The sequence below is a fragment of the Neolamprologus multifasciatus genome, chromosome 23 (genome assembly GCF_963576455.1).
Source record: "Neolamprologus multifasciatus chromosome 23, fNeoMul1.2, whole genome shotgun sequence".
In the NCBI taxonomy this organism is placed as follows: Eukaryota; Metazoa; Chordata; class Actinopteri; order Cichliformes; family Cichlidae; genus Neolamprologus; species Neolamprologus multifasciatus.
The window spans coordinates 1,998,489-2,026,259 of NC_140460.1; the positions used below are offsets into that span (position 1 = coordinate 1,998,489).

General features: G+C 39.9%; 2 protein-coding genes across 2 annotated transcripts in view; one reads left to right on the forward strand and one right to left on the reverse strand.

The window, feature by feature from the left end:
* Positions 1–17,984, forward strand: rnf11b (ring finger protein 11b). The gene is made up of 4 exons (XM_085151317.1): positions 1–582; positions 11,804–11,973; positions 15,868–16,081; positions 16,289–17,984. The coding sequence occupies exons 1-3, from the start codon at positions 460–462 to the stop codon at positions 16,037–16,039; spliced, it is 465 nt and encodes a 154-aa protein (XP_085007443.1). The 5' UTR covers positions 1–459; the 3' UTR covers positions 16,040–16,081; positions 16,289–17,984.
* The window catches only part of cdkn2c (cyclin-dependent kinase inhibitor 2C (p18, inhibits CDK4)), a 14,128-nt gene continuing 2,621 nt past the window's right edge, over positions 16,265–27,771 (reverse strand). Inside the window, exons 3-5 of the mRNA XM_085151316.1 lie at positions 25,464–25,644; positions 25,218–25,386; positions 16,265–21,532 (exon numbers count right to left, since the gene is read on the reverse strand). Of these exons, the coding sequence (XP_085007442.1) occupies positions 21,529–21,532; positions 25,218–25,386; positions 25,464–25,644 (354 nt within the window). The 3' untranslated portion in view covers positions 16,265–21,528. The remainder of the gene's footprint in view (positions 21,533–25,217; positions 25,387–25,463; positions 25,645–27,771) is intronic.

The window sequence follows — 27,771 nt, forward strand, 5'->3', positions numbered from 1 at the left end:
ATCACCAGCTTTCGTTGTTCGGCTGCTGTCTGCAAACTGGAAAGTCCCCTTCAGACATAGAGGTCCGCGTCAGGAAAACTGCTGTTAGCGTTGTGATTTGCGTTGAGGGGTATTGAATTTTCCTTCCCTTCGATGCGTCAATAAACATACAATTCTAGCTGGCTGTTTCAGCTCTGAATTTATTTATTTATTTTTAGCTAAGCGATTAGATGTTCCCGTTCGAATGCTAGCTGGTGTTAGCAGGCTAGCTCTTTGTGTGGCTAGCAGCTAGCCGAGCGATGTTTTGTTGTTGTTAAACTGGACAGCCCTCCTGTCGTCTGGGAAGGAGAATCGTCAGCTGTGTATGGAAAAAACGCCCCATCGACGCCTTTTTCTCCTCTCCCATTGTCTGTGAAAGTGACCCTTGAAATTAGTAAAGCGAAGACGACAGAGGGGAGAGTTTGATTGAAGAGGGAGGAGATGGGAAACTGTCTGAAATCTCCCACATCGGATGACATTTCTTTGCTACATGAATCTCAGTCGGACCGGGCCAGCTACGGAGATGGTGCTGATCCCGATCAGGAGCCACCGCCCCCCTATCAGGTAACTTTCACCAACAGTTTCAGGGAAAATGAGCTCGTAGATATGTTTTGCCATGAGCAAAATTCATGAAATACCTGAAGCGTGGACAATGTCGGATAATGTGTGACGGGTTCGGCCCAAAAACGTCTGCCTTTATGCAGCTGAAGGCAAGATCAGCTGTTTGCAGATCCAACATCACCCTTGGGCGGCAGAACGACTCAGTGACCCTGTCCCTTCATAGCATTGACACTAATCCGCTTTGTTCAGTCCGATGGTCCTGCCTCTGTCCGTCAATTCCCTGAAGTCATATCTTGATTCAGGCTTCACTGATACAATAGCAGCACGGCTTGCTCATTCAGAAACTCTGAACCAAATCATTTATCATGTAAGTCAGCACATAAATCTGTTATGGCCTGTGGTACACATTAACAGTGAACTTGAAACAGAGCCCAGTTGTCCATGTGTAGGAGAATTATGACTTGGTGACTTTCATAACTTTATTGCTTCTTTTGACTAATCTCCTTCAGGGCAACAACTTTGTATGACGACCTTATTTCTTGAATTAGATCATCCACAAACAGACCAGGACATACTGTAACTGTAAATATGATGCATGGTGTTTCTTATCTTTCCTTTGTATTTTCTCTATAACACAGACCAGCAAGTTCAATGTTAAGAGACGGCTGGTATGTGTTATGTAAGCCTTGGCAGACAGTTTGCTGTTACTAGGTTAAGCCGTGCCTTATCTGTAGATTTAAGATAAGGATTTTTCTAAAGCATGGTAAACTAAAGGTGACATCAGGTCGGTACAGAAGGAGAGCTTGTGTTGTAGGACGCTACATAATGTAATATTATATTCACGCAAGCATGTTTTATTTTCATCACACTAGGGGTGAAAACCTAAAGGAGAGACTTTGCCAAGTTGTCGTAACATTTAAAAAGAAAAATTAACATCAAGGGCTTTCTAGCTGGATCTTGAAAAGTAATGTTTTTGAAATTATGTGAATATACAAACACGAACACTGATTATTGGTGCATTATTTGGAAATCTAATTGAGCTTCATCAGGAAATCTTTAGGTAAATTTAGTTTTTTATAGATCTTCATATGAATTGGTAGAACTACAATGAATTTTGTACATTTGGTGTTAAAAACAAAAGAGGGGAATGTACAAAACAACAAAGGAGCTATTAGCACATTTGTCTAACAAGCTAAAGATCCCTGGTTTGTTTCTGGGAGAAGACCCTGTTCAGTTTGGGGTTGCATGAAGAGCATCTGTTTCCCGCTATGGCAAGTAGCTTCCTATCAGACAACCAGAATTGGGACATGGAAACTTGGCCCAAACACATTCAACCTCTCATTTATAAGCTTTGTCATTTCTTAGACGCTGTGTCTGAGTCGGTCAATATTATATTTGGACAGGTTGAGTATTTTTCCCCTGTTCATGTCCTTGTGTGAGCTCTGTCCAGCATACACCAGTGTGTAATTAGGTCAGCGCAGTCAGCTGTGTTATCATAGATGATGAATGTTGTAATAAACCACACAATCTTTGCTAGGGGCCCTCTGGAAGAGCTCTCACTAAGCTTTCAGTGTTGTTCAGTGTGTTTATACTGGCAGAGTTTCTCAAGAGGGTTAACTAACTAGTTAAAGCCTCCTTATAAAGAACTCTTTCAGAACAGCCAGCTTCTCCTTGGTGACCACAGTAATTGGCACCTTCACCACACATTTTTTGTTCGGCATCAACACGCTTTGGGAATTTGTGGTGGAACGGGTATTAAATTCTCCCAAATGCTCCATTTAAAATTTAATTTGTTGCATTTGTGAAAGCTTTCACATGCTGCTGAGTGCAAATATGTACTCTGGATAGTGCCTGGAGGTCTGTCCTCCATACAGAGGGTGAGATTTGCAAGTCATGGTGCAAAACTTGATGCTGGCTGTGGCAACAGTGAAATCCAAAACAAGGACAATATGAGCTATAGCTGTGCTTCTGCTTCAAAATGAATCAGAAAGGGAAGCTTTTGTGTAGTTGTCAAATAAGCATTGACAAGGATTTATTTAATCGATGAAAAGCAATCTGTCACACTGGAACTGTTGTTGATGGCTCTAATGTAATTAAATGTTTTAATTGTGTTGCCTTCTGGCATTTTCATATGTGGGCCATACTCGAGACATAACAGTCTAATCAGCACACTTTGGTTAGGATGCCCACTGAAGCGCTTAAATTGAAAAACAGGAAATGATTAATGGATTTGTCTCCAATTTAAGATTCGTTAACACTTCGTTTCTGTCTGTAGCTTCAGTTATACCTAGCCTGAGTTTTAGCCAACCTGGAAACTGTAAATTGTGTCCATGCACATCTGTAACAAATGCAACATTTTATAAGAAACTACTCTTCAGATGTTTCCCCATCGATTCTAAACAACCTCTTGAGGTTGTCTGCATGTTAAACTGATTGGATCATGAATGCTCTGTATCCACAGACAGCAGTGATTTCCAAAGAACTGGCTCTGTCGACTGTATGGTGGCAGCCTGCATTTGGGGCTGTTGAATAACTTCATGGCTTATGAAGACAGTGCACAGATCTGACATTCATAACTCCATATGTGGACACTTCACATAGATGCTATAGAGCAGCGGTCTCCAACCTTTTTTGCACCACGGACCTGTTTATGCCCGACAATATTTTCATGGACCGGCCTTTAAGGTGTCGCGGATAAATACAACAAAATAAAACTAGTACTGGTACCAAAAAAAGAAGAGTTATTCATAACACACATGAAAAGACCCAGGAAAACCGAGTAAACGATAAAAACGATAACAAAATAACGCTGAAAACCGATAAAAACCCTGAAAACTATACATTTCACACCTGAGCCTCAACTCTCGCGGCCCGGTACCAAACGACTCACAGACCGGTACCGGTCCGATGCCCGGGGGTTGGGGACCGCTGCTATAGAGAACCATAAAATGGTTAAGATACTATTATAATCCCTTTTCAGGGAATTTTGTTTTTTTTGTTAATTTTTATTCCAATTCCTCTCTCAAGTTACCTCTGGGGTATAATGTTGTGGCTAATTTTTGCAAAATCCCTGTAAAGAGGAATGTGGGATTCGTTTTTATAATTGTTACATTACACATACAGATGGACCCCCCCCCCCCCAAAAAAAAAAAAAAACCAACAACAACAAAAAAACAAAAAAAACAACAACAAAATAAACCCAAATACCTTTAGTAAGATGTTGACCCACCACATGTCACAAGAACAAATTCACTCTATTTTAGAAATTTCACAAGTGCCTCGAGCTCTCTTGGTGGGACGTTACACATTTCCTTTAAATTACATTCCAAAAACATTGTCACTTGTACTTGACCTTTGTCAGGTGACTCGGTTAGATTTTGTTTGTGAGTTTTGATCCAAAACATGCTCAGTCATTTAGTGTTTGTGTATAAAATTATAGTTAGAAATCCAGGGATCCGGTGATCCTTGTTAGCAAACATTTGGCAATAGCGGAGAGGAAGAACTTCAATTTAACATGAAGAGGCTGATGGAGGAGCCAGGCTCATGGAGGGGCAGACATGGGCCATGGTTGGGAGGTGAGAGGAAGAGTGCTATTGGATGCACTAATCAGCGTTTATTTACAGCTGCAAGAAGGGTGTAGGGTCACCGGTCCCTGCTTCTCCACAGACACTCAGGCCACAGGTGAAAAATAAAAAACTTTTATCCTGTGTTACATCCAACTGAAAATATTTATGAACAGCGCTAAGTGATGGAAGGCTTACACTTTGGTGTATCAGGATCTCGCCTCTGCTTTTCGTAGGCGATGTGGTTTTGTTGTCTTGATCAGGTGGTTGCCTCCAGCTAGCAGGGGAGCTGGTTCACTGCCCAGTGTGGCTGGAATGAGAGTTAACACCTCCAAGTCCATGGTTCTCAGATAGAAAAGACTGGAGTCTCCACTTTGGGTCAGGGACAAGTCAGTCCCCTAAGTGAGGAGTTTAAGTATTTTCGGGTCTTGTTCTCGAGTGACAGGAATGGGGGGGATTGACGGATTGGGGTTGCATATGCAGCGATGTGGATGTGGTATTGTGATGAAGAGAGCTGGACATAAAAGCAAAGCAGTTGAGCTACATCCTTATCCTCACCTATGGTCACAAGCAAGGTAGTGATCGGAAGAACGAGGTTGAGGATACAAACGGTGAAAATGAGCTTTCTAGGAAGAGCCTGCCCTCTTCCTTAGAATTAAGTTGAAGAGTTCAGTCATTTGAGGTCTTTCTGGCATCTGGCGAGGATGCCTCCTGAGTGAGGTGTTCCAGGCATTTCCTTCTGGGAGGAGGCCCCAGGTTGAACCCAGGACATGCTACAGAAATTGTCTCTTGGGTGTCTTAAGAACGTCCCTGTGCTCCTCTGGATGAGCTGGTGGTTGGAGAGAGGGAGGTCTGGGTTTCTTTGTCTAGGCTGCTGCCCCTGTGACCTGACTCTGGATGAGTAGCAGAAAATGGATGGATGCATTTGCTTGCCCTCCTCCCGCTGTGAGTTTCTTCATCTCTGCAACTCCTGTATACTTCCCTCATTCTTTCAAATGCCACCAGAAATAGTTATGAAGTAGTGACGCTACTGAGTCAAATTGTTTGGAGCAGTATTGGAAAAGGATACATTAAAGTATAAATTGTCCCACACCCATTAAATTTTCCTCAGATTGTTTAGGATAAGGAAATACTCCTAGTATAATATTACTTTAAAGGCCAAATGTAAGAATGTGCAGTCTGTGCTGTCACTGGCTATAGATGGGCGATGGATGGGTTTAGAAAGCTAAGTAGGTGACACGAGTCCTGTGAGCCGGCCACTTGGGCCTAGCATACCATTAAAATTCTCGTCAAAACAAAACGAGTCATTGTGTGTCTGCGTCAGTTGTTTTCATAAACTGTGAAACAAAGGAGAGGGAGGTGCAGTTCAGTGTGTGTTCTTAATATTGGGCTGTAGCTGTAAGCTCATGCCTGCGTATTTGTGTGCAGACGGGCGTATTGCAGACGGCGTGTGTGTGTCGACTGTGGTGATTTGGACAGCAGCTGGCGAGACAGGAGCTGACTCATCTCGGTCTGGACCACAGGAGATAAGGCACCCCTGTGTGTTTTAGAGGGGGGGTTTGTGCATATGTGTGTGCACTCTCGGCTGTAACACCAGAGTGTCCTGATAGAAGCAGTGACAAGTGTTTTTATTGATCACATTTAGTCTGGCCTATGTCCTACTTTCAGATTCATAGCTAAATCTTATTGGCTGAGACACTTTGCAGACTTTGAAATTTTCACTCTTTGTTGTTGGAGTCATGATCAATTTTAGTGTTTTTTGTATAAAATTATGTCAACGATCTCAGGTTTAAATTTGTCACCCATCTGTCTGCAAATCTAATGCAGGTGATATATTTCTGCCTTCAGTCTGTCAGCACAGGAGGATCAAAGAGGATCGGAAACATGTCAAATAAGAACTAGAGGTGGGAATCACCATACATCCCACGATACGATATTATTGCAATTTTTTTTAAATATTTTGCGATATTCAGATTCTGTACATAAAGGTAAACTTTATCAATCATCATTTTCTCTAATATCAAAGTCTCACACTCAGTCTTTCTCTCATTTCAGTTTGATTGTTGACAAACTGAACGGTTTGTATTACAGTCTAGTCCAACTTAACTGAATCAACCATCTGGTACAATTATAGCTATTCTGAACTATGCAGTTTATGAAAACTATGCAGCCCCTTCAGCAACTGAAGAATTTGAAAGTAAATTAAAACAAAATATAATTTTACATTAAATAAAAAAGTTTTAAACTTAATTAAAATAAAACATGTCTTAAATTAAAATAAGTAAACTGTCATGTTTATTGCTGCCAAAAACAAGTTAAACACATTTGGACAGTGAAGGAATGTCAGGATTCTTGCTCAGAAAAAGGATCAACATGCTCTGAAGTCAGAGCACAAAAACCTTTTTGTAACAAAATATCGATTTCTGCTGTCCCTGTATCAATACGTTATTAGCAAACAAAATATCACCATACTACACAGTATTGATTTTTCCCCCACCCCTAATAAGAACCAGTCATAAAGTTTCTCCTGATGAGGTTTTAATATGCTCTCTCACAGTCTATCAACCAGCTGCGTTACTGTTGGGATGAGAGGGCAGTTTGCTTTAAACACAGTGTGCTCAGCCAGATTGCTTTGGTTTCTAATTGGCCTTCAAATGTGATGGAGCCGAGAAAAAATAAGAAATGATAACTGAAAAGTATTTTTCTGAATGATTTCGGTGCATGTAATAGAATATTGTATATTGTAATGTCCCAGACTACATTCGCAAACATGCTAAGAAAAGTGTGCACGTGTCGCAGTCGAGGAAAACGGGAAAAATTGTGTAACTTCTTCATTGTGTCCAGATAATGGTAATGAGCTAAACTTTAGGTCCTCGGCCTTAATCAAAGGTAAGGGTTACACTACTTCATTCTTACATGATGTTGATCTTTAGCCTTGTAAGGAAGGCGGCAATAAACCCCACTGGAGGAGCCTCTGATTACCTACATTTTGTCCTAATATGGTTACAGAAACATTGGGGGCGTGGAGAAAACCGCGCTGACAAGCGTGTTATTGTACTGCAGGTCAGTGACATAGACGTGGGCTTCGCCTCCAACACAGAGCTTATCACAGAGCCCTGACTCAGCTACAAGTACATTCTTTTGTTCTCTTCACAACTTCATCCAAAAGTTTCGTTCTCATTTTCCTCGGACTGAAAACTGAGAGCCGAGCTACAAGTAATGATGATCAGATGGTATATCAGATTAGTATATTACAGAGGCATAACTAATGTTCATGCAGGACTTTAAATTGTGGTACAAACTATGTGTTTAAAGATGGGTGTCGCCAACATGACATCACCTATTAAAGCCTCAAGCTGAGTGTTTTTGCCTTGAACGTGCTTGTCTTTAGAAACCAGACGTGTCGAGCTGACTGGGGCAGTTTTTGCAGAGAAACTGCTTTTTCGTCCCTTTTTTACACTAATGGGGACGTCATTTATAAGAATTAACATCCAGTTGTATTCATTAAGACCTGAAACTAATTTTTGATACGTGTATTCAGCCAGGGTCATTACCCCAGTTAGCCATTAGAAAGATTTAAGGCACTTCTGCTTTTTTTTATTTTTTATTATTGGGTAATGCTGCTCTAATGAAGGGTGTTTGTTTTAGTTTACTTAGTTTCCCCCCCTTCATATTGGCATTTTTTTCTCATATGTTTGGGTTTTTCTTTTTCTTTTTTGTGGATGTGTTTAATATTAGTTATAATGTCATTGGCCAGCATCGGTGGATCAACTTCCTGCTTTGATGAGGTCATTTACCGGTGTCGGCACACTTTGAGTCTCGTCCTGTTATCGCACCACAAAACGCATCCTGTGATGCTAACGCGCATCATTCGGCCCCCGTTATTGTTCTTGCTGCCGGCGTGCATGCTGCCCTGCGTTGTGTGCAAGTGTCTGCAGGTCTCGTTCAGAGATTTTGTTACTTTGCAGGGCACAGAAGAAGAGCTAAGATTTCAGAGACTGCGAACGCTTCATGTTTCAGGTGTTGCTTCCCTTACAGCTTGATGCAGGATGCAGATAGTCCCCCCCCCCCCAAGCTGATTTCTTTTGGAAACCTTCCACTTATTGTGTGCATCTGCTTCCCCTACTTGCTACCATCACCTTGATTCCCGCTCACCATTAGCAGCCTGAGCCTGGCAGGCTGACAGTCGCTGCTGTAGCTGCTGTGTGCTTGGCTCAGCAACCTACAGCATGCTTGGCAGAGAGAACCAAGGTCCACCCCCCCTCATTAGTTCCCCTTTCACCCTTTTGGTACCACTGAGGTCACTTAATAAACAGTTGTCAGCCCAGCTGACATATGACAACAATTACACTGCTGACCATTGCACAGTTGAGGACCCTAAACACACACAGTGCAGCTGCTGCTAGCCGCCCCACCCCTCCCCAAGAGGCCCCGTCTGCAGCTTTTATTATCGCTGCCTGGCTTTTAGTTGGCTAAAAAAAATGGCTGTGAGAGGAGGAGCAGACAGCCTCGACTACTAAAATTATGCTGACTCATGGGTTAAATGCTGCTGAGAGACTGAGAGGCTAGCTAGCATCTCCATCTGTCCCATTAAAACTCTTTAGCTTTAAAAGATAGCGTTTCAAACAAATTAAAAAGTAGACTGTTGTTGTGTGTCTGTGTGTTCCCTCTCATGCTTAAAAACAAAACAAAAAAGCAATCTCGCCCCTGAAGGTCGTTTACAATACCTTTGACACTTCTTTGACTTCTTACAGAGGCCTTTTCCAAGCATTATCTGTTTAATCGAATATGTTGTCGTCCACTTTCCAGCTGTGATTTTAATTGGGTAGAATAGAATAGAATTCAACTTTATTATCATTGCACAGGTACAGGGCAACGAAATGCAGTTTGCATCCATTCAGAAATGCTTTAGCCATGATATAGATATATTACAATATATATTAGCAATAATATAGATATGTAAGTATTTACAGAAATGGGTCTATTATGGTATGTTATAATGCACACGCTATGAAGTATGTTATGAATATTCTATAACTATAAGTATGTACAGGCTGTAGTGAGTACAAGCTATGAACAGGATATAAAAATGAAATAAAAACTATACAGAAATCTGAGATATACAGTTATAAATGTGAACTATGCAAGTTAGGGATGCACCGATACTGGTATACCGATACCGATACTGGTATCGGGGCCGATACTGTAAAATGTGTGTGTACTCATACTCGTAAAAGTTAACCGATACCATGAACCGATACCAACTTATTTCATTAATCAGAGGGTGGCTTGTCATTTCTGTTGTAGTTTTTAGATTGGCCACTAGGGGGCCAATTATTATTTTATTTATTATTTATTTTATAATTGTTTATATTTTATTATTTATTTAATAATAATTATTTTGTTTGTTTGTTTACAATATGGACACTCTGCAATAATTTAAAAGTTTCTTTTATTCGCAAACCTAATTTGTATTTATTTTATTCCAAACAGAAGTGTTTATTTATTATTCTGAAAGCTCGAGACAGTGCCAATAGTTCAGTGATATTTTGTAAAATTACAATGTGGAGACTCTGCAATAATTTAACAGAAGTGCTTATTTTTCACTTGAAATTTTTTTGTGGTCATTTTTATTAAGATTTTATTTTTTATCGGCAGAGAATAAAATAAAACCTGTCTTCCAATTCTCTGTGTGTGTGTGTGTGTGGTAGAAGTATCGTTTTTTGTACTCTGTATCGGCAAGTACTCAGATCCAAGTATCGGTATCGTATCGGTTTGAAAAAATTGGTATAGTTGCATCCCTAATGCAAGTTATAAACAGTTGTAGGATTAAAAATGATCGTATGTACAGAATGATTATTTACACAGAACTGGACAGCACACTGACATGTCATTAAGAAAGTCAGTGTCTTGCACAAAGAAAGGATTAGCATGAAGAACAAAACTGTGAAACCTGTAGAAACCACAGCTTTGTATGATACCAATCGTGGTTTGTTTAACCGCATGGTGACAGAAAGACACTACACTACCCACAATCCTGAATTTAAACAGTGATATTCCTGATTGGTGGAGATCGCTGTTACCATGCAAATGTCAGAAACTGGTAGAGCGGTGATCGAGGTCAGGATAACTAAGCTATCATTTACATACACACACACAACATGAACTAGAAAATCTCTTTCTGTTCAGTTTTTAACAACACTGCAGCAAGAAAAAGGATTTTTGTTTTGTTTTAGTTTTTGATCCTGAACACATGTTGTTATGGCCGTGATTTGCTTTGTGGCTGGTTGGTTTGGTTTAAAGCTTGAAAGTCTTTATATAAATATTTCCTGAAATATTGTGTTGTCAGGATAAACTCAGAGCTGAGTAAGAAGGCTGCACGGTTATGCTGCGTTTCAGATACCTCAGAGTTCAGGAGTGTTTTCACTCTGAACCTGGTACATTCAGATGGCTAACTCAGGGTATGTTGGTCTGCTCCGAGCTTCTACTGGTGAATTTATGGTTCTGTGGTTGTGTCTGTTTATGCTGAGGGTTTCTCAATCTACACAAACGTGATTGTGTGCAGCACGTAGTTTGATGTGACTGACGCTGGAACAGGAAATGAAGTAACATCACCGTTACACTGTAAGGACAGTCAGAATACAGTGCATGCTTTGGTGTGACGATATTGTGCCTCTCATGTTTGCTTTGACTCTTTAATACTGAAACCCGTTCACTTTGACTTGCTGTTACTTTGATGACACATTAATCTTTCACTTATGTGGTTTTCCAGGCCAGTGTTTAAAGAAACCAAAGACAAGAAAAGAAACCCATCCCAGACTTTTCATTTCACACTTCTCTCGACTGAGGCTGCTTTGATGTTTGAGTCAGAAAATTATTGAGCTAGAAATATGAGCTGCTTTAAATTGGCATTAAAAAAACTGTTAATGCTCAAAAACCAAATGGATTTGTTTCCTGCTGGGATCCTTATTTGTTAGGCAACTGTGCACCAGTTAGAAATACTGTTAAATAAATAAAGTTACTTTTAATGATGTGAACTAGAACAACAGTAAGATTTCCCATCGCGTGTTGGTATCGGCTGCAGTGGCTTATAGGTGTGGAAACACTACCATCTACTGCCTGAAATCATTAGCTTACAGCATGTCCAGACTTCCAGGCCTGCTTTAGATACTGACGATGGATATTGTGAGGATGTGAGTCTTATTTTGGGCCGGCTTCTCGACACTGACAGTTATATATTAGGAGAGTTTGTTGCACTCGAGTACTTTGATTTTGTAGAGCACTAAAGTGAATGAACCCGTCTGCTTGTTAAGCTGAGGGATTTTATGTGATAAGCCTCATCAGTGTTGCACTGGCAGAGTTTATTTTTATGTCCCGGCTCACATAATAAGTTTGTGCCATAATCAGGAGTTTTTCTTTCCTTTTTGAAAGTGAGAAGACCCAAATCTTCCTTTGTTAAAGTAAATCCAGCACAAATATAGCCTGCTGAGAGATTCGGTGACGATATCCTCTCAAACAATACTTTGTTGTTGTTTTTTAAAGGCCAACTTTGAGGTGTATTTTTCAGACGTTTGCACTTCTCATCAATTCTTCCCCTGCCACAGCTTTCATGTTACTCAACAGTGTTAAGCCTCTTTATGTCGTCTCTTTTCTTCCTGCAGGAGCAAATCCATGTGCCTGTCTACCATCCGACGCCCAGCCAAACCCGACTGGTCACTCAGCTGACCGAAGAGGAGCAGATCCGAATCGCTCAACGCATCGGGCTTATCCAGCACCTCCCAAAGGGCGTGTACGACCCGGGAAGGGATGGATCCGAGAAGAAGATCAGAGAGTGAGTAGAAGCTCTGACTGGGCAAACACAGAGTTACATACGTTTCAAACAGGAGTTTATTCACTGAGTTACTGCTTGGTTTTCCACACAGCTTCATGTTGTTCCAGTGAAATTTAGAATATAATAAATTCTTGTTATTAGCATGAAAACATTGCTTTGATACAGAGATGTGTAGTTACAGTACAGCACAAACCGTGATATTTTTGGGGGGGAGCCGCCCACTTTGATTTTCGGTGGGTTGGATAAGTAAAACTCTCCTTTCTGTCTGTGCAAAGGAGCTTTTTCTGTCATTGGTTAGTGCAGCAGTCAAATTACAGCAGCGCTGGGAGAGAGCGAGGGGAAGTCATGCAGCGAGTGGTTGTGGGTTGGACTTGAATCTGGCCGCTGCACTCGAGCTGTGTGGCATGTGGTCGCCTTAGTTAAAGTGGCACCCAGTGTAAAGAAGTCGTACTACACATTTAGATATCTGAATATGATAACTGCAATTTCAACAGCATGTCTCAGTTTTTCTATGTGATAAAGAAATGCTGCTATAGTAAACTAAATGAGTCTGTCAGCACGAGCATTTAAACTGTAAGAATACATGTGTAAAATGTAAAAATCTCATTGGCTGTCCTGTAATTATTATCAGGGGCAGTTCTAGATTCAAACTTTTAGGGGGGCTCAGCTGCCAATCATAATCTCAGCAGTGCCTTGTAATTAATATTAACCCTTTAAAGCCGGTCGGAGCAGCACGCTCTGTTTTGCGTAACTATTTTTAAATCCTGGTAGCTCTGCAACCACGTGAGCTAGCGCAATAATTTTTTTTGCATATGAAACCGGAGGAGTTGTACTTACATCTTAGACATCAGCTTGTCCTCGGTCACAGTTTCCTTCCACATATAGCTGCAAAAACTGCATAAAAAGCACTTGCAGCAACAAAAACAGAATATTCTAGAAACACGCTTTGCCGATCCGATCAGCTGTTTGTAACACTTCCTATGTTGGAATAGACGTCAGCGCGAACTTTCGCATGTCCGCCATGTCCTGCCCGAAACCGGAAGTGACGTCATTTTGCGGAAATGTAGTTTTTTATTTTACCATCAGGGCCTCATGAGCTTATACTGGTGTTTTTATAAGTCATGTTTGACTTTATGACTTTCTGTGTGGTTTCTGGGATGCTTAGGACTCATATTGCACTGCTGGAAATAGTTTATTTTGATGCATATGCTGCTTTTTTGCAAATTTGCATTATAATATTTATTTTCGTTTTTCCTGCAGTATATAAAAATTGGTGTATTTCAAAATTAAAACTATGAAGACACTCAAAATAAATTTCCTGTGGTGGGAAACTATTTTGTGCAACTTTTTTGTATTTACAGTTTTGAGGGATAAGCCTCTTAAATTTCTCTAACTAGAAATATATGTTAAAAAAACAAAAACGATTTCAATTTTTTTGTAGTTTATTGCACTTTTTTACAATTTATGTAATTACTATGCACTTAATGCAGACATATTATTAAAATTTAGGCTGTAATGGTTGTATTAATGTATATCAACTTGAAATGCTCCCAAAAATGGCTCCACAGCATGTAAACATATAATATAAGCGCTGGTGGACTTGGTTCTATGGTAGGTCTTAAAGGGTTAATGCAATGTGCTGTTTGCAACTGTAATCAGCCCTTTTGACATTTGCAAACCTCAATTCAGTTGGATAAACATTAGTTTTACCTTCAAAAGCAACATAATTACCTTATTTTTCGGACCATAAGGCGCACTGTCAAATTTTGAGGAAATTAAAGGATTTTAAGTGTGCCTTTAGTCTGAAAAATACGGCAGTTGGAGGACCTATTGTAGTGTCTAAGAACAGACACTGCAGTAGATCCTCTCTCTCCATCCTCCTCACTTGACTAGAAACTAGAAAATGACAAAGATATAATCTTATAATAATTATTATAAGAGCATCGACAACAGTACAGCTTAGTTATCTCAAATGAATGAATCAGTGAATGTGGGTGAAACAGAAGCTGCAGCTTTATAATTTTTGGTGAATTTGATCACATGTCCACTCTTACCTGCTCTCTTCCTCTCTGTCCTCCTCTGTCTTTGTGCCGTCACCCAAAAGTTAAATGTTACAGTGAATAAAAGGCATAAACTGATCATTATCAGTTCATAGCAATATTCAAACTGAATCCAGGCTGCTGCGGGACAAAGACAGGTTGACATTTTGACCTGCGGTCACCTGGATCTGGAGCTCTGTCAACTTCAGGTCCCAAAGACCCAACGAAACACTGCAGCATCACTGAGAGCTTAAACTGAGTAAATTCTTTCATCTGTAATAAAATCATCAGCGTTGCTGCTTTACCAGGTGTAACAATGAAGTTTAACATCCAGGCATCCATGAAAACAGGATTTATTACATTTAACGGGGTTAGAAGTTAGCAGGAAGTTAGCTCGCTAGCTTCCACCTAAACATGATGTAGCATGTTCTGACTGAGAGATGAATCTTTTCGATCAAATGTTTTGAATTAAATAATTATTTTTTTATCTCAAAAATGTCATATTATTTATTCTGCATTTTATTTTATTCCAAATTCCAGGGATGTGCCTTTAAATTGAGAAGTAATCATTTATCATAGTTGAAGGTCTGTCTGTGTATTTTTTGTTTTTTACTTGTTTTGTTGTTTCCTGTGTAGTTGTGCTGGTCAACCAATGTGTAACGCAAAGTTATTTAAGGGCTAGTTTTATTGCAATGGGCAAGATTACTGACTGACGCGCAGAAGAAGTAGTTCTTTATGGTGTGAATGACGAGACCAAAGACTGCAAAATTTTGTACCAAAAATATATTGAATAAATGGGGGAAAGGGGAAATGGGACAAAATAATTAATACAACACACAACATAAATAAATGGCCACAATTAATTAAAAAATTAATTGCTGTGATTTTCTGTGCAAGAGTCCTTTTGTTAAGAGTCCTTTTTGGTCCTTTTCTTTTTAAAGTTCACTTTTAAGGTATTCCTCCTTAGAGTCCAGCTTCATACAATGGGGAAATATGTCCGTAATCCAAAGACGGCAAAGTGGGGGAAAAGAGGGGAAAACAAAGAATGGTCCTACCGGCTCGCCACTTCAATATGAAGAAGATCAATCAAAGGGGGAAAAAACCCTGACCTGTAGGCCAGAAAAATGTCCAATAGCACATCAAGTTCAATTCAATTTACCGGTAATCAAATACATTTTTCTGCAGTTCTATGCAACAATGCAAATCATGAATCATCATCATCATCAGTCACAAATGTTCAACAGTTAAATTATTAATCATCTTGGCTACGTAGCTTAATCTATATATTCCAGTAGCGTTCGCTACAAACAAATACAAAAACAACAATAAAGAAAAACAACTGTCTAACAGACAGCATAGCCGAATTCAAGGCAACACATACCAATAATCATTCAATTGGACTTTGTTTCAAAGTAAGCCCATTAAAGTGCTTAAGTAAATAAAAGTGTTCAAAAAAAGAAGCTTTCGAACCGGAGTTCTGCTCGCAGTGGGAACGCCGCCGAACAAAGTCATTTTTTAATCGCAAAAACGATCGACTGGTTACTAAAAAGGCTGTTATTGGTAGATATTAAGGACACTTACCGCTGAGGTGATACAATTTTATAGACGCATTTAGGGGAGAAAACGCTTTCTTTTCCAACGCCGTTCTAAACGCCAGAAGCTTACAGCCACAGCAGGAGTTGAACCCGCAAGTATCCCTCCACAGCCGGTTTTCATACTTGCCGCGACGTGGAAGGAGCCAATCAGGAGAAGGGGATCAAATCAGCTGACGTGGGTCTTGTGACAGTGCGTAGTTGATATGGGTTACAAATGACTAGTGTGTTTTTAATAAGACAAATGTTGTTCACCGTTGCAGATGTGTCATCTGCATGATGGACTTTGTCTACGGAGACCCGATCCGGTTCCTGCCCTGCATGCACATCTACCACATGGACTGTATCGACGACTGGCTGATGAGATCCTTCACCTGCCCCTCGTGCATGGAGCCTGTGGATGCTGCGCTGCTTTCCTCCTACGAGACCAACTGACACAAAACCCCTCTGGACTAAACCGGACGCGCACAAACACATGTATACGCTCACACAAACACGGACATGAATTATGCATAAAAATGAAAATACACACAACACTTCCATCTTTGCTGTATCCTGGATTAGTAAGATGGCGATTATAAAAGCAGTGATTATGTTAAAGATGTACAATGAATTCTGTGTGGGTGTACGTAAGTGTTTGTCTATTTGTGTGTGTGTGTGTGTGTGTGTGCACAATTTCCTCAGTTGGCCTGCTGGACAGGATTACATCTGGGAAAGGACTGGAAGAATGAAGGGTTTTTGTGGTATGGACAAGCAGGACTGAGGAAAGACGACAGAGGTGGAATGCACAGGGGCGTTGTAACGGGACATCGAAGGCAATGGATTCATCGTTACGGTTCAGACTTTATCAAGGTCTGGTTTTAAATTTGCGATACACGCACCTTCTTCCTTAACTTTGGGCGCGGTGATTGGAATGAGCCTGAGAGAGACTGCAGGACTGCTCACGCCTGATTACCGTAACGCCACGCTGCAGGACGGAGGAGAGAGGACTTTTGAATCCTTCAGAAATGCTGCCATATGCCTCTCTGTCAAAACTGCTGCAGAAGAACTGCTGCAGGAACAGATGTGTGATTTTAAGACTGCCAGAGATGGACGTCAGACTTTGGACTGCTAACTTACGATTTATTCCGCACACGTACCCGAGGCCTGTTCTCAGACGGGCCTCGAGTCGTCTCTGTACAGACGTTTCCTGAGAAAGACGAGATCAGTAGCTCGGTGACTTTGTGAAATCTGTTTGTTTTGTCAGGCAGCATAAGGGCTCTGTTAACCAGTGTTTACCACCAACACAGACGCGACGAGAGGAAGTGCAGCGTGTGCTGATGTAATGGGCTGTGGTAGAGTTTTGCTGTTAAGGTCAGTGAGATGTCACATTATTGGCCAAAGCACAAGTAGAGCAGTTAACAAACCGTAAATACACACGAGACATTTGCACTTCCTCATCAGACCAGAGACAGGAGGACCACATGCAGTTGTAATTATGTGAATGTAAAGTATCTGATTTGCTTTATGTGCATCCTCTTTACCACTGCAGTTATTTGTAATGAAAGCCACCGTCTCTGTGGAGCGGGAGCAGAGTACTTAATTTATTATAGAAATTAACCAAACTACTGAATTAATTCCAAGGATTGTGTCCCTGTTCTTTGTGCTGAAGGCAAAATTAAAACGTAGACAAGGTTGGGCTTTTTTAATGTGCTTGGAAAATCAACTTCCTGTCCTCCAAAACAGGCGGCGAAAGAGTGTGACGTGGTCGTAATGATGGAGTGTGCAGTTATGTTTGGTTTCAGTTTAAAATGTTCGGTTTCTATGCATTTGTTTTCTCATTTTCTTGGCGTTGAGTTGAGTCCTCTGTACGGGATTTCTTTGCCGCATTATAAAATGCCCATTGCCCAAGTCACCAGGTTTACAATAAAAGCACAAAGAAGTACAACATTTTCTTTGACAGTGTCCTTCCCCAGCTAACGTTAGCATGTGAGCGAGTCTGTAAATGTAAATCCTGCAGAAAATGGTTGATATTTAAGCTCCCCTCGCATACAGATCTCTGTGATCTGTGAATGCTTTTCAAGGACCTTTTGTGTTTTGCGAAATTTGGTGGGTGGGCAGGTCGGTGGCTTAGTTTTTGCACAGTACTGTCATGTACGTAACTTTTTCTGTTCTAAATTGTCCATCGTTAAGGTGGAACTCCATGGCCTTAGGTTACACATAAGTGAAGGGTTGATATCTGTTGCTAAAATGTGAGCACAGGCGGTAACAGGCAGACTGCAAATGCTGCTGCTGAGCTGTCAGACATTGTACATGTCATGTAATGAAGACTACAGGAGGTGTATCAGAAACTGTCCCAGTACATTGTCACAACTAATAAATGAACTGTGTGTGTATCGTGGTTCTTTGGTTTCCTCCTGGCTCTTAAGCACGTTTTGATCTGCGGCTCCTTGCAGTGGAAAAGCAGACGACACATATCCTCTGGTTTCAGTATAACTGTGGTTATAAATGTGCCATCGTAACTCATTCAGCTTCCGTTTTCCACCAACACTAGTCTGGAACCATAGTTCATGTTTCCTGATTCAACCCTGGCAGCAGCTCCAGTGCCATGAAAAAGTATTTGCTGCCTCCTTGGTCACAGTTTTTTTTTTTTTTTTTTTTTTGCACGTGTTACACATAAATTCTTCAGATTAGATTACAAAATGCATTTATTAGGGCAAAAAAGCTATCCAACTGCATTAACTGCATTTGTTTTTGGAAGTTGAGTTCAATTTCACCAGCCACACACAGTACATTATCCACAAATGGGTAAAACCTAGAACGGTGACGAACATTCCCAGGAGTGGCGTAACAAACATGAGCCAAGAATGCAATGACGGGCCACAAAACACCCCAGAACAACACAGAACTGTGGGGCTCACTTCTTTCCGTTAAAGGTTATGATTTAATGATAGGAAATGGGCTGGGCAAAAATGGCATCCATGGCCGCCATGATGATTCCCAAGACCTTCAGGAAAATATTCTATTGACTAAGGAGATAAAAGTTGAACTTTTTGGGTGTTTTTGTCCCGTTAGACTTGGCGTAAAACTAACAGCCTTTCCTAAAAAGAACACCATGCCAGCAGTCAAACACGGTGGTGGTAGTGTGAAGGTCTGGTGCCGCTTAAACAGGTCATTACTGCTAAAAAGCGATTCTGCAAAAAATAGTGAACCAAAATTCCTCCACAGTGATGTGAAAGTTCTTGGTGGGGAAGTACTTTTCTCACAGGGCCATGCAGGTTTGGGAAGCCTTTTTTCCCTAATAAATCCAATAAAAGGACTAGATCTTACAACCCCTGATAATGCGTTGCTTCAAATGGAAAGTCTTGAGGGATGGCTACTGTGAGGAAAAGCAGCCTGGAAGCTTTACAGCGGGACACATCATCAGTTGTGTGCCCGAATGCCACAGGGTGTTTCGGCCTTTTATCACAAATTTTTCCACCAGTTTCTATTTCATTTTCCAGTTTCTTTTTATTTCCTTGGTTAGGTTTAGGGATTAGAAATCAGACCTAGAGAATAATATTTAAAGTAGAGATGGACCATCGGTATCGGTCCGATACTGACGTAAATTACTGGATTGATATCGGGGAGAAATAAAAAATGTAATCCGATACATTAAATATAAAAAAGCACCTCACAAAACTTGCGACACGGCGTAACTCGGCTCATAACCGTAGCACGTCGGAGCCGTGTGGTCACGTGATAGAGCAGCTGTGTGTATTTGTAGCCTCGCTAGCAAACCAGCATTTCATCTCCGAGGAAGTTTTCCCAGAGAGAAGTAAAGCAAGTGTGTAAGTTCATCTCTGAATGTCTGTAAAGCGTTCCCAAGTTAAGCTTAACAACCAATATATGGAGCGACTGCCTCTTCTTGCTGCTACTTCAATCATGAAACTGATCAATGATCAGCTGATCGGCTTTTCTGTCGCGAGTCCGTCTCTCTTCTTTGTTTTTGTCTCACTTTGCGCCAGAAAGAGGAAACCAGCGGCTGAACAACAGCAGCACGTTTAAACTTGATAAGCTGTTGTTAGAATTTATTTAATATTACTTTCTACACCAGGATCTTTTTCTACGAAGCTGACGGCTGGTAACTGTGCAGGGGCGGATCTAGCAAAGTTTAGCCAGGGGGGCCGATAGGGCATGAACAGGGAAAAGGGGGCACAAAGACATACTTTTCTTTCTTATTCTCATTTAAAATGTTGAGCTTTTATTAAATAATTATCTGAATCTTACACCCAAAGTTTTAATCTGATGTAAAATATATAGAAGTCCATTACTGTATATAGTAACTGTTAAGTCTAATATACCCTAGTAAGCTATAGTACTTTTTCCTTTGGGGAGATACCATCTGTGCAGTCTGCAATTCTGTTGAAGAAAGATGTTGAATCTATTTAATTATTCTTGAAAAATAATTGATTTCTGTGCATTTTTTTCACACTGCATCAAATTAAAGTTGATTACGTTGATTAAGCATCATAAGGTGGAGGGTGGTTCCCTTTTTTTTTCTTTTTTTTGCTGGGAGTTTTAGAGCCCTATTAGTTAGGTTGCTTAATATTTCTGCTAAGTACTCTTTAAAATACCAGAATAGGGAGGATGGAGCAGGTTTAAGTTTACTAGATTGATCAGTGTTGGTGAACTATGAAATATTTTGGGCGCAGTGTATTTTTTACATACAGGTATAACAGAATAGCTTTAGTGTTGTTATTTAAACTTGAGTATAAACTTATACAAAATGCAGCAAGATATTAAAAAAACAGTTTTATTGATTAAAAAACACACTGTATCGGATTCATATCGGTATCGGCAGATATCCAAATTTATGATATCGGTATCGGGCATAAAAAAGTGGTATCGTGCCATCTCTAAAGTATTAAATATTTTTTAAGACGCATCATCAGTTGTGGACCTTGGATTCATTGGGTGTTCTAACATAAAATGTTTTTCATCTGAAACGTTTTTACTGCGACAAATATTCAAAAAATAACAAATGTACCACACTGTGTACATCTGTGAGTGTTGCTTCAGCTTTTCAGTTATGAAGGGATGTGTTGAAATCCCCGAACACACCCACACCCGACACTGGAAAGTGAATCATGTCTGCTCAGCACAAAGCTGCACAAAGTTCTGCTTAGTCACAACCCAGAGTGAGCCTCTAATTAAGAAAACCAAACTCACAGGAATTTTAGGGGAATTCTTTGGATTTTTAAAAAACCTACTACAGACTTAAAGAAGGTCAGTAAGGTTTTAATGGTTACTTGCAAAACCTTTTCTTGTTGGTAAGCATAAATATGACTGATGTGCTAAATGAAAATAGTAAAACAGACAATACAGAAGAAGAAAATTTCACATGTGATTTATTTGCAGTGTGCACAAAAAACAGAAGACCGTTCTTAGGTTACAATTAGATGATTCACTTTGATGCTTGCTGTTTGGTAACATAACTTTGTACTAACTTTAGATAAATGTTAGCCCAGACACAAAGGTGCCAGGCGTTTCCTGAGCGCTTTCATTGATGACCAGAACATAACACCACCAAACAAAATGCAGCATCAAAAAGAAGTTAATGTTTATGTGACAGTGTTGGAAGTGTGTAGATGCACCTAATGGTGAAGCATTGTTTCACAGTTTGTAAGGTATTAGTTTGGTGAATGCATAAAAATAACAATGAAAAACACTTTTATGCACTCAGTTTCACACGTTTTCAATAACAATATGAAAGAGTCACATTCTCTCATTTAGTAAGTGTTGCTAAGTATTCTTTCCACCAGACTGTGAATATAAATACCAGATTTTTGTTCTCAAGTTTTTGTAGCGCTAATTTATTTTTTTTTTTCACGTACAGACGTGTTCAATGTCCGGGAAACAAAAGATCAGAAGAAGAAGTTGCTCTCTTAATCACATCTTTCCTCTTACCTGTGGGAGAAAAATGTGAAAGCTCATGTCACATATTTAACCTCTGCATTCATGCTAAAATTAGACCTGACAAAATTATAAAATAAGTGGAACTACAATGTGTTTTACAGAAAGTTAAACATTTTCACTGTGTCGTCAGCTCCACGAGGCATGAGCGCAAATTTGATTTTAACCCTGGGATAAATTTTAACTGACATTAAAACCTCTGTTTGTTCCAAAGCAAAAGAAAAACTGGTTTGTCACCTTTAAACTGTTCGTTGCGCTGTAGCTCAGCCTTAATCCTCCACAGCGCTGTCATTTGTCTCGGATTGATCGATTCTTGCCTAGGCTCGTCTAAGGTGAATCTCTTAATTATTGCTTTTGCGCCATAAAGGAAAGCTTTGTCTGCGGTGCGTTTTATTTCCATCTGCACCCAGACACAATCTAAAGTTACGCGCCCCAAAACAAACAAAAACCCCACGCATATCGAGGACTTTGTGGTGGCGGAGGCCCGAGGTGAAGTTAAACTCGCGCTCGCTCTGTTGCAGGTTCAGCTGTCCGGTCCTGTCGGAGAAAACAAACAAACTAAAGAAGATGCGGCGTATGCGCATGCTCATTAACGACGAGCTGACGTCTGACTGGAATCTGATTTGAGATGATTTCAGAAAGAAGCTTTAACACAGCGACCTCCGGTTTCCTCTAATAACGAATTGACATAAAAAACAAAGCTCGCGAGTTCAGGCTGACACACTTCAAATACAGGGCGTAGATTTGGTTTTGGCATCGGTGGGGACGCTTGATCCAACCATCGACCCTGCCCTGTTTCTTCCCCCCCCCCCTTTTTTTCCTTTGCTTCTTGATTAAAAAAAAAAAAGAGAAATATATTTGCCTACATATGCTATATTCTACCTGCTTTTAAACCATTTAAAATTACAATTCATAATTTTATATGTGAATTATATAATGTTAAATTACTATTAAACAAATGACTGACTAAGTATTTTAGGCTTTAGTTTACTTCAGCATTATTCCATATAAATCAGGTATCGTACAAAAATAAAAATAGCTTCAAATACAGTCATGACAATAAAAGAATACGACTTTAAGGACTTAACAACATTACTTCAGTTATAATACACCAACATCTCTTATATACATTAGCACTAAGGGAACACTGAATGACCTGGTGGTTTTTGTCCATAAAACTACTCGTCTAAGATTACCACAAAATTATCAATTCCACCTGTGATCTTGTGTCACCATTACTCTTTGTGTTGGTTCTTCTGTCACCTGACAAATAGGACATACATGACAATAAGAATAAAATGTGCAGCTGCTTCAGTGTTTCTGTCAATTTGTGCAGATCTTGACTCGTCAGTAATGTTTGTAGGCTGAGTGCATTTTTAAAACAATTTGTGCAAACTGCACTACAAGGTGGATTATTTGCGAAATCATGACTACCTCATGATATTTTGTCTCAAACATTAACCCTATAAATATGTCAGCACCATTAGGATGAAATTATTGTGTCACCAACATTTAACGTTAGACATATAATTTTAACAACCTCTGTAAACTAATATCCGGGCTTACTCGAGGCTGCCGTTTTCTCTGACAGTTTCAATCAAAATTAGAAATGCTGCTCTGAGACTGAGAGAACTAATAGTGCTGCATGTTGTGCAGTTAGTTTCCAAAACACGTTATTCATGGTTACATACAGTTTTAGACTGATGTGGGCCAAAGCTTAGCATAGCTGTAACGTTATTATGACGGACACATTTTATGAGTGAACTTGGCTTTAAGTGACTTACAGGTTTCTTTGAAAATTACTTTCTTATATCCAGGTTCTTCCTTTTTGCTGCCGTCCTCCTCTCCTCCTCGCAGCGCAGATTTGCCGCTGCTAAAAATAAACGGAGCACCCTGAAAGGCTCAGCCAATCACATTGGCCATATTTGTCACATGACTAGGACTCCAGTAGAGAATGTAGTTTAACGCTTTCTGCACCGCTGGGTGAATGAGACGCTGGCAGATCGTTTTTTTTCTTTCTACCGGGTTAGTTTTTCTTTACTCGAAGAGATCAAATTATTGGTGGGGACATGTCCCTTCTGTCCATGCCAAATCTACGCCCTTGCTTCAAATACAGGTTGCAATAATTCTAATTCCGGTAATGAATAAGTTAAACAACAGTATCACCACTGGGTTATTACAAGCTCGGTGTAATATTTGCTATTGAAAACTGAACAACAAGACGGTCGTTTAATTTCAAACTGCACGCGAAAGATTTTAAGTTTCACTTTCGGTTAAATGTTTCGAGCTGAGTATCAAAAAGAAGCACTTTATTAGAGTTCAAAGCCTCGCTGACGAAACACAAGAAACAAACAAACCAGTTCAATCTGTGAACTAGAAAATAATATTTTAATTTTATAGAAAAGGTGACAGCAGCATTATGTTTCCTTTACATTCAGAAACGCTGTTTTCTGGCACACAATGGACGGGCCTCACAAAGCTCCGTGTGTTTCCTCAGAGTCTATTGACAGATTTTAACGCTTTGACTATTAACATGTAAATTCAGGCCAAGCTAAAGCTCACGTAGATTGTTTGGTTGACAGTAACTCGGTGCTTTCTGTAGCTGTTGTGGTAAGTTGTGTGACTTTGGAAAGTACCCCATCTGTTTGTATCAGCTCCTGAGGCTGGTCTGAAAGCTTTGACATCTTTGCTGTATTAATCTATGAGCATAGCAGTTTATGACGATGTTTATGATTTAAAGCAGCTTGTTTATCCTTAGATTCATTGTGTAGCCTGTAAAGGTGCATACTGGTTTAATAAGTATAAAATTGCTCCTTGCACTACTCTTTGTAGTGTAAATCTTATGGCTTTACTTCCTAACTTCTGCTTAGTAAACACGTGAAAGCACAACTGTACTTAGGTGACTGTAAATGTCACCTAAATATTAAAGAAAAACAGAATACAAATTGGATTTCATTTGTTAATGAAATAGCAAAGTAAGATGACTCAAATGCAGCAGATTTAAACACACAGCTCATGTTGTGGCAACAGACAGTAATCTGCTCATTTAGTTTCACAAAGGTTCTAGAAACAAATGAAAGATTATAGTGCTTCAGCATAAATGCAATCCATTATTATTATTATCATTATTATTATTATTATTATTATTAAATCTATAAGCTGATAGAAACAATAGTTTCACTCTATCCACGACCACTCATCCCTGTGTTATTTATTATTAAATTTAACTGAATTTTATTTGAGTTTTATCGTTATTTTATTTTTTATTTTTCAGAGAGACAATATGTATCTTTTAGTGTTGAAAAGATGAAAAAAAAATTAAGACCATTATGAGTGTTATTGACGTGACATAATTTTTTACATCTCACTGTTATGCTCCAGCAGCTGGAATTTGTCCACTAATGTCATTTTAAGTAATTCATAATTAAACCAATAAGGTCAGAATTACAAAAACTAACAAAACAAGAAAAAACAAACTCACGCCTGAAGCTTTAAAACTCACAAAACTATAAAATATTCAGAGCACAAACCACTGGACTGACATGTAAAATAATTAGCCTTCATCTGTTTTGTTCCTTTATTTTGTGTTTTTGACTTAACTGGGCTCAGGAAAAATCCCTCCCATATTATTTTGGGAGCAGAAACTCTTCTCGTGTAAGGTGCAGTTTGGTCCACTCACTGATGGTTTTGGATGAACGTGGCTGTGTCCGTGTGGCCATTGCCGCGCGCGAGCTGCTCGGCGGTGAGTCCGTCATTGTTACGTACGCCGCGATTCTCGGTGTATCCAATGAGCAGCCTGACAACCTCCAGGTGACCCTTACTGGCGGCCAGGTGCAGCGGAAGGTTACCTTCATGTGGAGTTATAGGTCAATAAAAACCAGGTGCGAGAAGAAAACAAAACAGAAGTAAATCAAATCATCCCTACCTCTTTCATCTGCCATGTTAACATCGGCCCCATATTTTAGCAGCACGCGCACAGAATCCACGAATCCTTCACGAGCGGCATCGTGGGTCACGGTGAGACCGCAGGAGGGATCTGGCACATTTGGATTTGCCCCCGCTTGCAGCAGCGTCTCGATGACCCGGGAGTCCCCCAACTTCACTACCTGCACACACACAGCATGGAGGGAGAGAGAATGGATGCGGGAGATAATTTAGGAGAAGAAGAAGCTTTAAGGAGCTGCCCAGGGTGCGCCTGGCGGTTATTATTTTTATATTTAAATATTAAATTCATCCCATGACACTAAATCCCAATTTAATGCATTTAATGCTCAATAAGTGTATAGCTATTAATTCAGCCCGGCCGCATTGGCCCCGCCTCTCCTCCTGACGTTTCTTATCGTCACAGGGAAAATCTGCGCCTGATTGGAGCAGCATCAGCGGACCTGTTTCTATTGGTGGCAGACAGGTAAGGACTGTGTCATACAGATAGGTGAAAAACATCTTCACCAGTTCGTCTGGACTCGTACATGTGCATGTATGAATTTCAAAAATTACCATGCATAATTATGAACTCGAGCACACGATATGTTGGATGAGCGGTCAAGGAGGATGAGCTTCCTCTCTGAGTGGACCGTTCAGCTGCAGGCCTGCACCCAATATGATCGTTCATATTAAACCTCGTGTGACACGCAGACAGTGCACGAGCAAAAACAAAACAAAAGCACGTTTAAAATCAGATCCAAGCAGGGCACGGGCTGATAATCTGGCAAACCGGGCATTTTTCACGTTGGGCTGACGGAGTTTTGGTTCGCTGCGCACAGGCCTCACAAGCGCTGACAGCAGCCCATTAGTTCATTTTCATGAGACTGGAGTTCCCACTTAAATGTCTTCGCTACCTCCGCTAAAAACAGGCCTTCTGGTCAAACTGCTGCATATGATTATTTGCCTTTCTGAACAGGTTTGCTCTTAAAGGTAACTCCATCCTGGAAGAATTAATTTTAATCAAGCAAGCAAGCGATTAAAATCGATATTTATGGATTTCAAAATCTTGTTTGGTTTTCAAATGTACTTTTTCAGTGATATCATCTTTAACAGCAGGAAATTAACTAAGCATCGAATTGTTGTTGTTTTTCAATATTTTCAATATTTTTCTAGTAACTTATATTTGACAAGAGCATAAAAATGGAAAATTCTGTTTTTGTAGTGTCAAGAGATTTATTCTAAAGACACTTCTTCAGCTTAGAGTCAGAGAGTAGAAACACACACGCTGCAGTTTTTACTTGCAGGGCAGAGCGCTCACAAAGTGGGGGCCCTGCACTCTCAGAAATAGGGGTACCAAAGTGTACCAAAAAGGGTACAAATGCTTGTCGCTGGGGGTGTTCCTTTTTGAGGGACATTTCTGTACCCTTTAGGGTTGGTACATTTTTGTACCTTATGAATTTGTCCCATCTGAAGTACAATCATGTACTTTCCTAAGACATAAATGTAAAGGTAGGTTACAGATATTCTTTGCATCATAGGATAATTTACGTACAGAGGACCAACAGATTTGATTATAACATGTAGCTTTTATGAGCACACTCACATCTCATATGAATTTTACAATAACCCCATCAGATTTTCCCATGCTGACCCATTACCACATTCTGCCACTGTCACTGCAGTACAGGTCAAAATGGTACAGATTTGCACTTTATTTCAAATTGAACCTTTAAAGGGGCATTTCTGCACTTTTAAAGACCAGTATTGTACTTTTAAGGGAACATTTAAAAAAAATGTACCTATAGGTACAAAATGTTCTTCTCTCGTACCTCTATTTCTGAGAGTGTGTGATGTGCACTTATCGTTATTTATACACAAGAAAAGTAATATAATCATGAATACATTTGTTCAGTGTTGATACATGAGCATGTCCGTATGTGTGTTAGAATGTGGGAAGCAGCCGTTTTTCCCTTTTTCCTTGTTTACTGTAGAAATGGGCGCGTCCTTTGTCTGTGTGCCTCATGCTTCACGACTCTGCTCTTTTCTGTGCCCTACTTTATGATTAAATGCAGCTGCTACTTAAAAAGTTATCACTAAAACAAACAAAAACAAAACTCAGACTAATACTTACATACACCCCAAACATGCTGTTGGATAGATACATAAAGGATCTGCTCAGATCTGTGCCCACAACCATAAACCAGTAATTACTTATTCTTTATTTTCTGCTTCTTGTACAATTAAGAGACTTGAACAATTTATATATTTTGTCCTAAAGCAAAAAACGTACATCTGAATAAATCCAGGTT

What these genes read in the sequence shown, in the direction of transcription:
- rnf11b (XM_085151317.1), top strand. Translation starts at nt 460, where the DNA reads ATGGGAAACTGTCTGAAATCTCCCACATCGGATGACATTTCTTTGCTA. An exon ending in AGCCACCGCCCCCCTATCAG is followed by an intron (nt 583 to 11,803) that starts GTAACTTTCACC and finishes TTCTTCCTGCAG; the next exon opens with GAGCAAATCCATGTGCCTGT. An exon ending in TCCGAGAAGAAGATCAGAGA is followed by an intron (nt 11,974 to 15,867) that starts GTGAGTAGAAGC and finishes TCACCGTTGCAG; the next exon opens with ATGTGTCATCTGCATGATGG.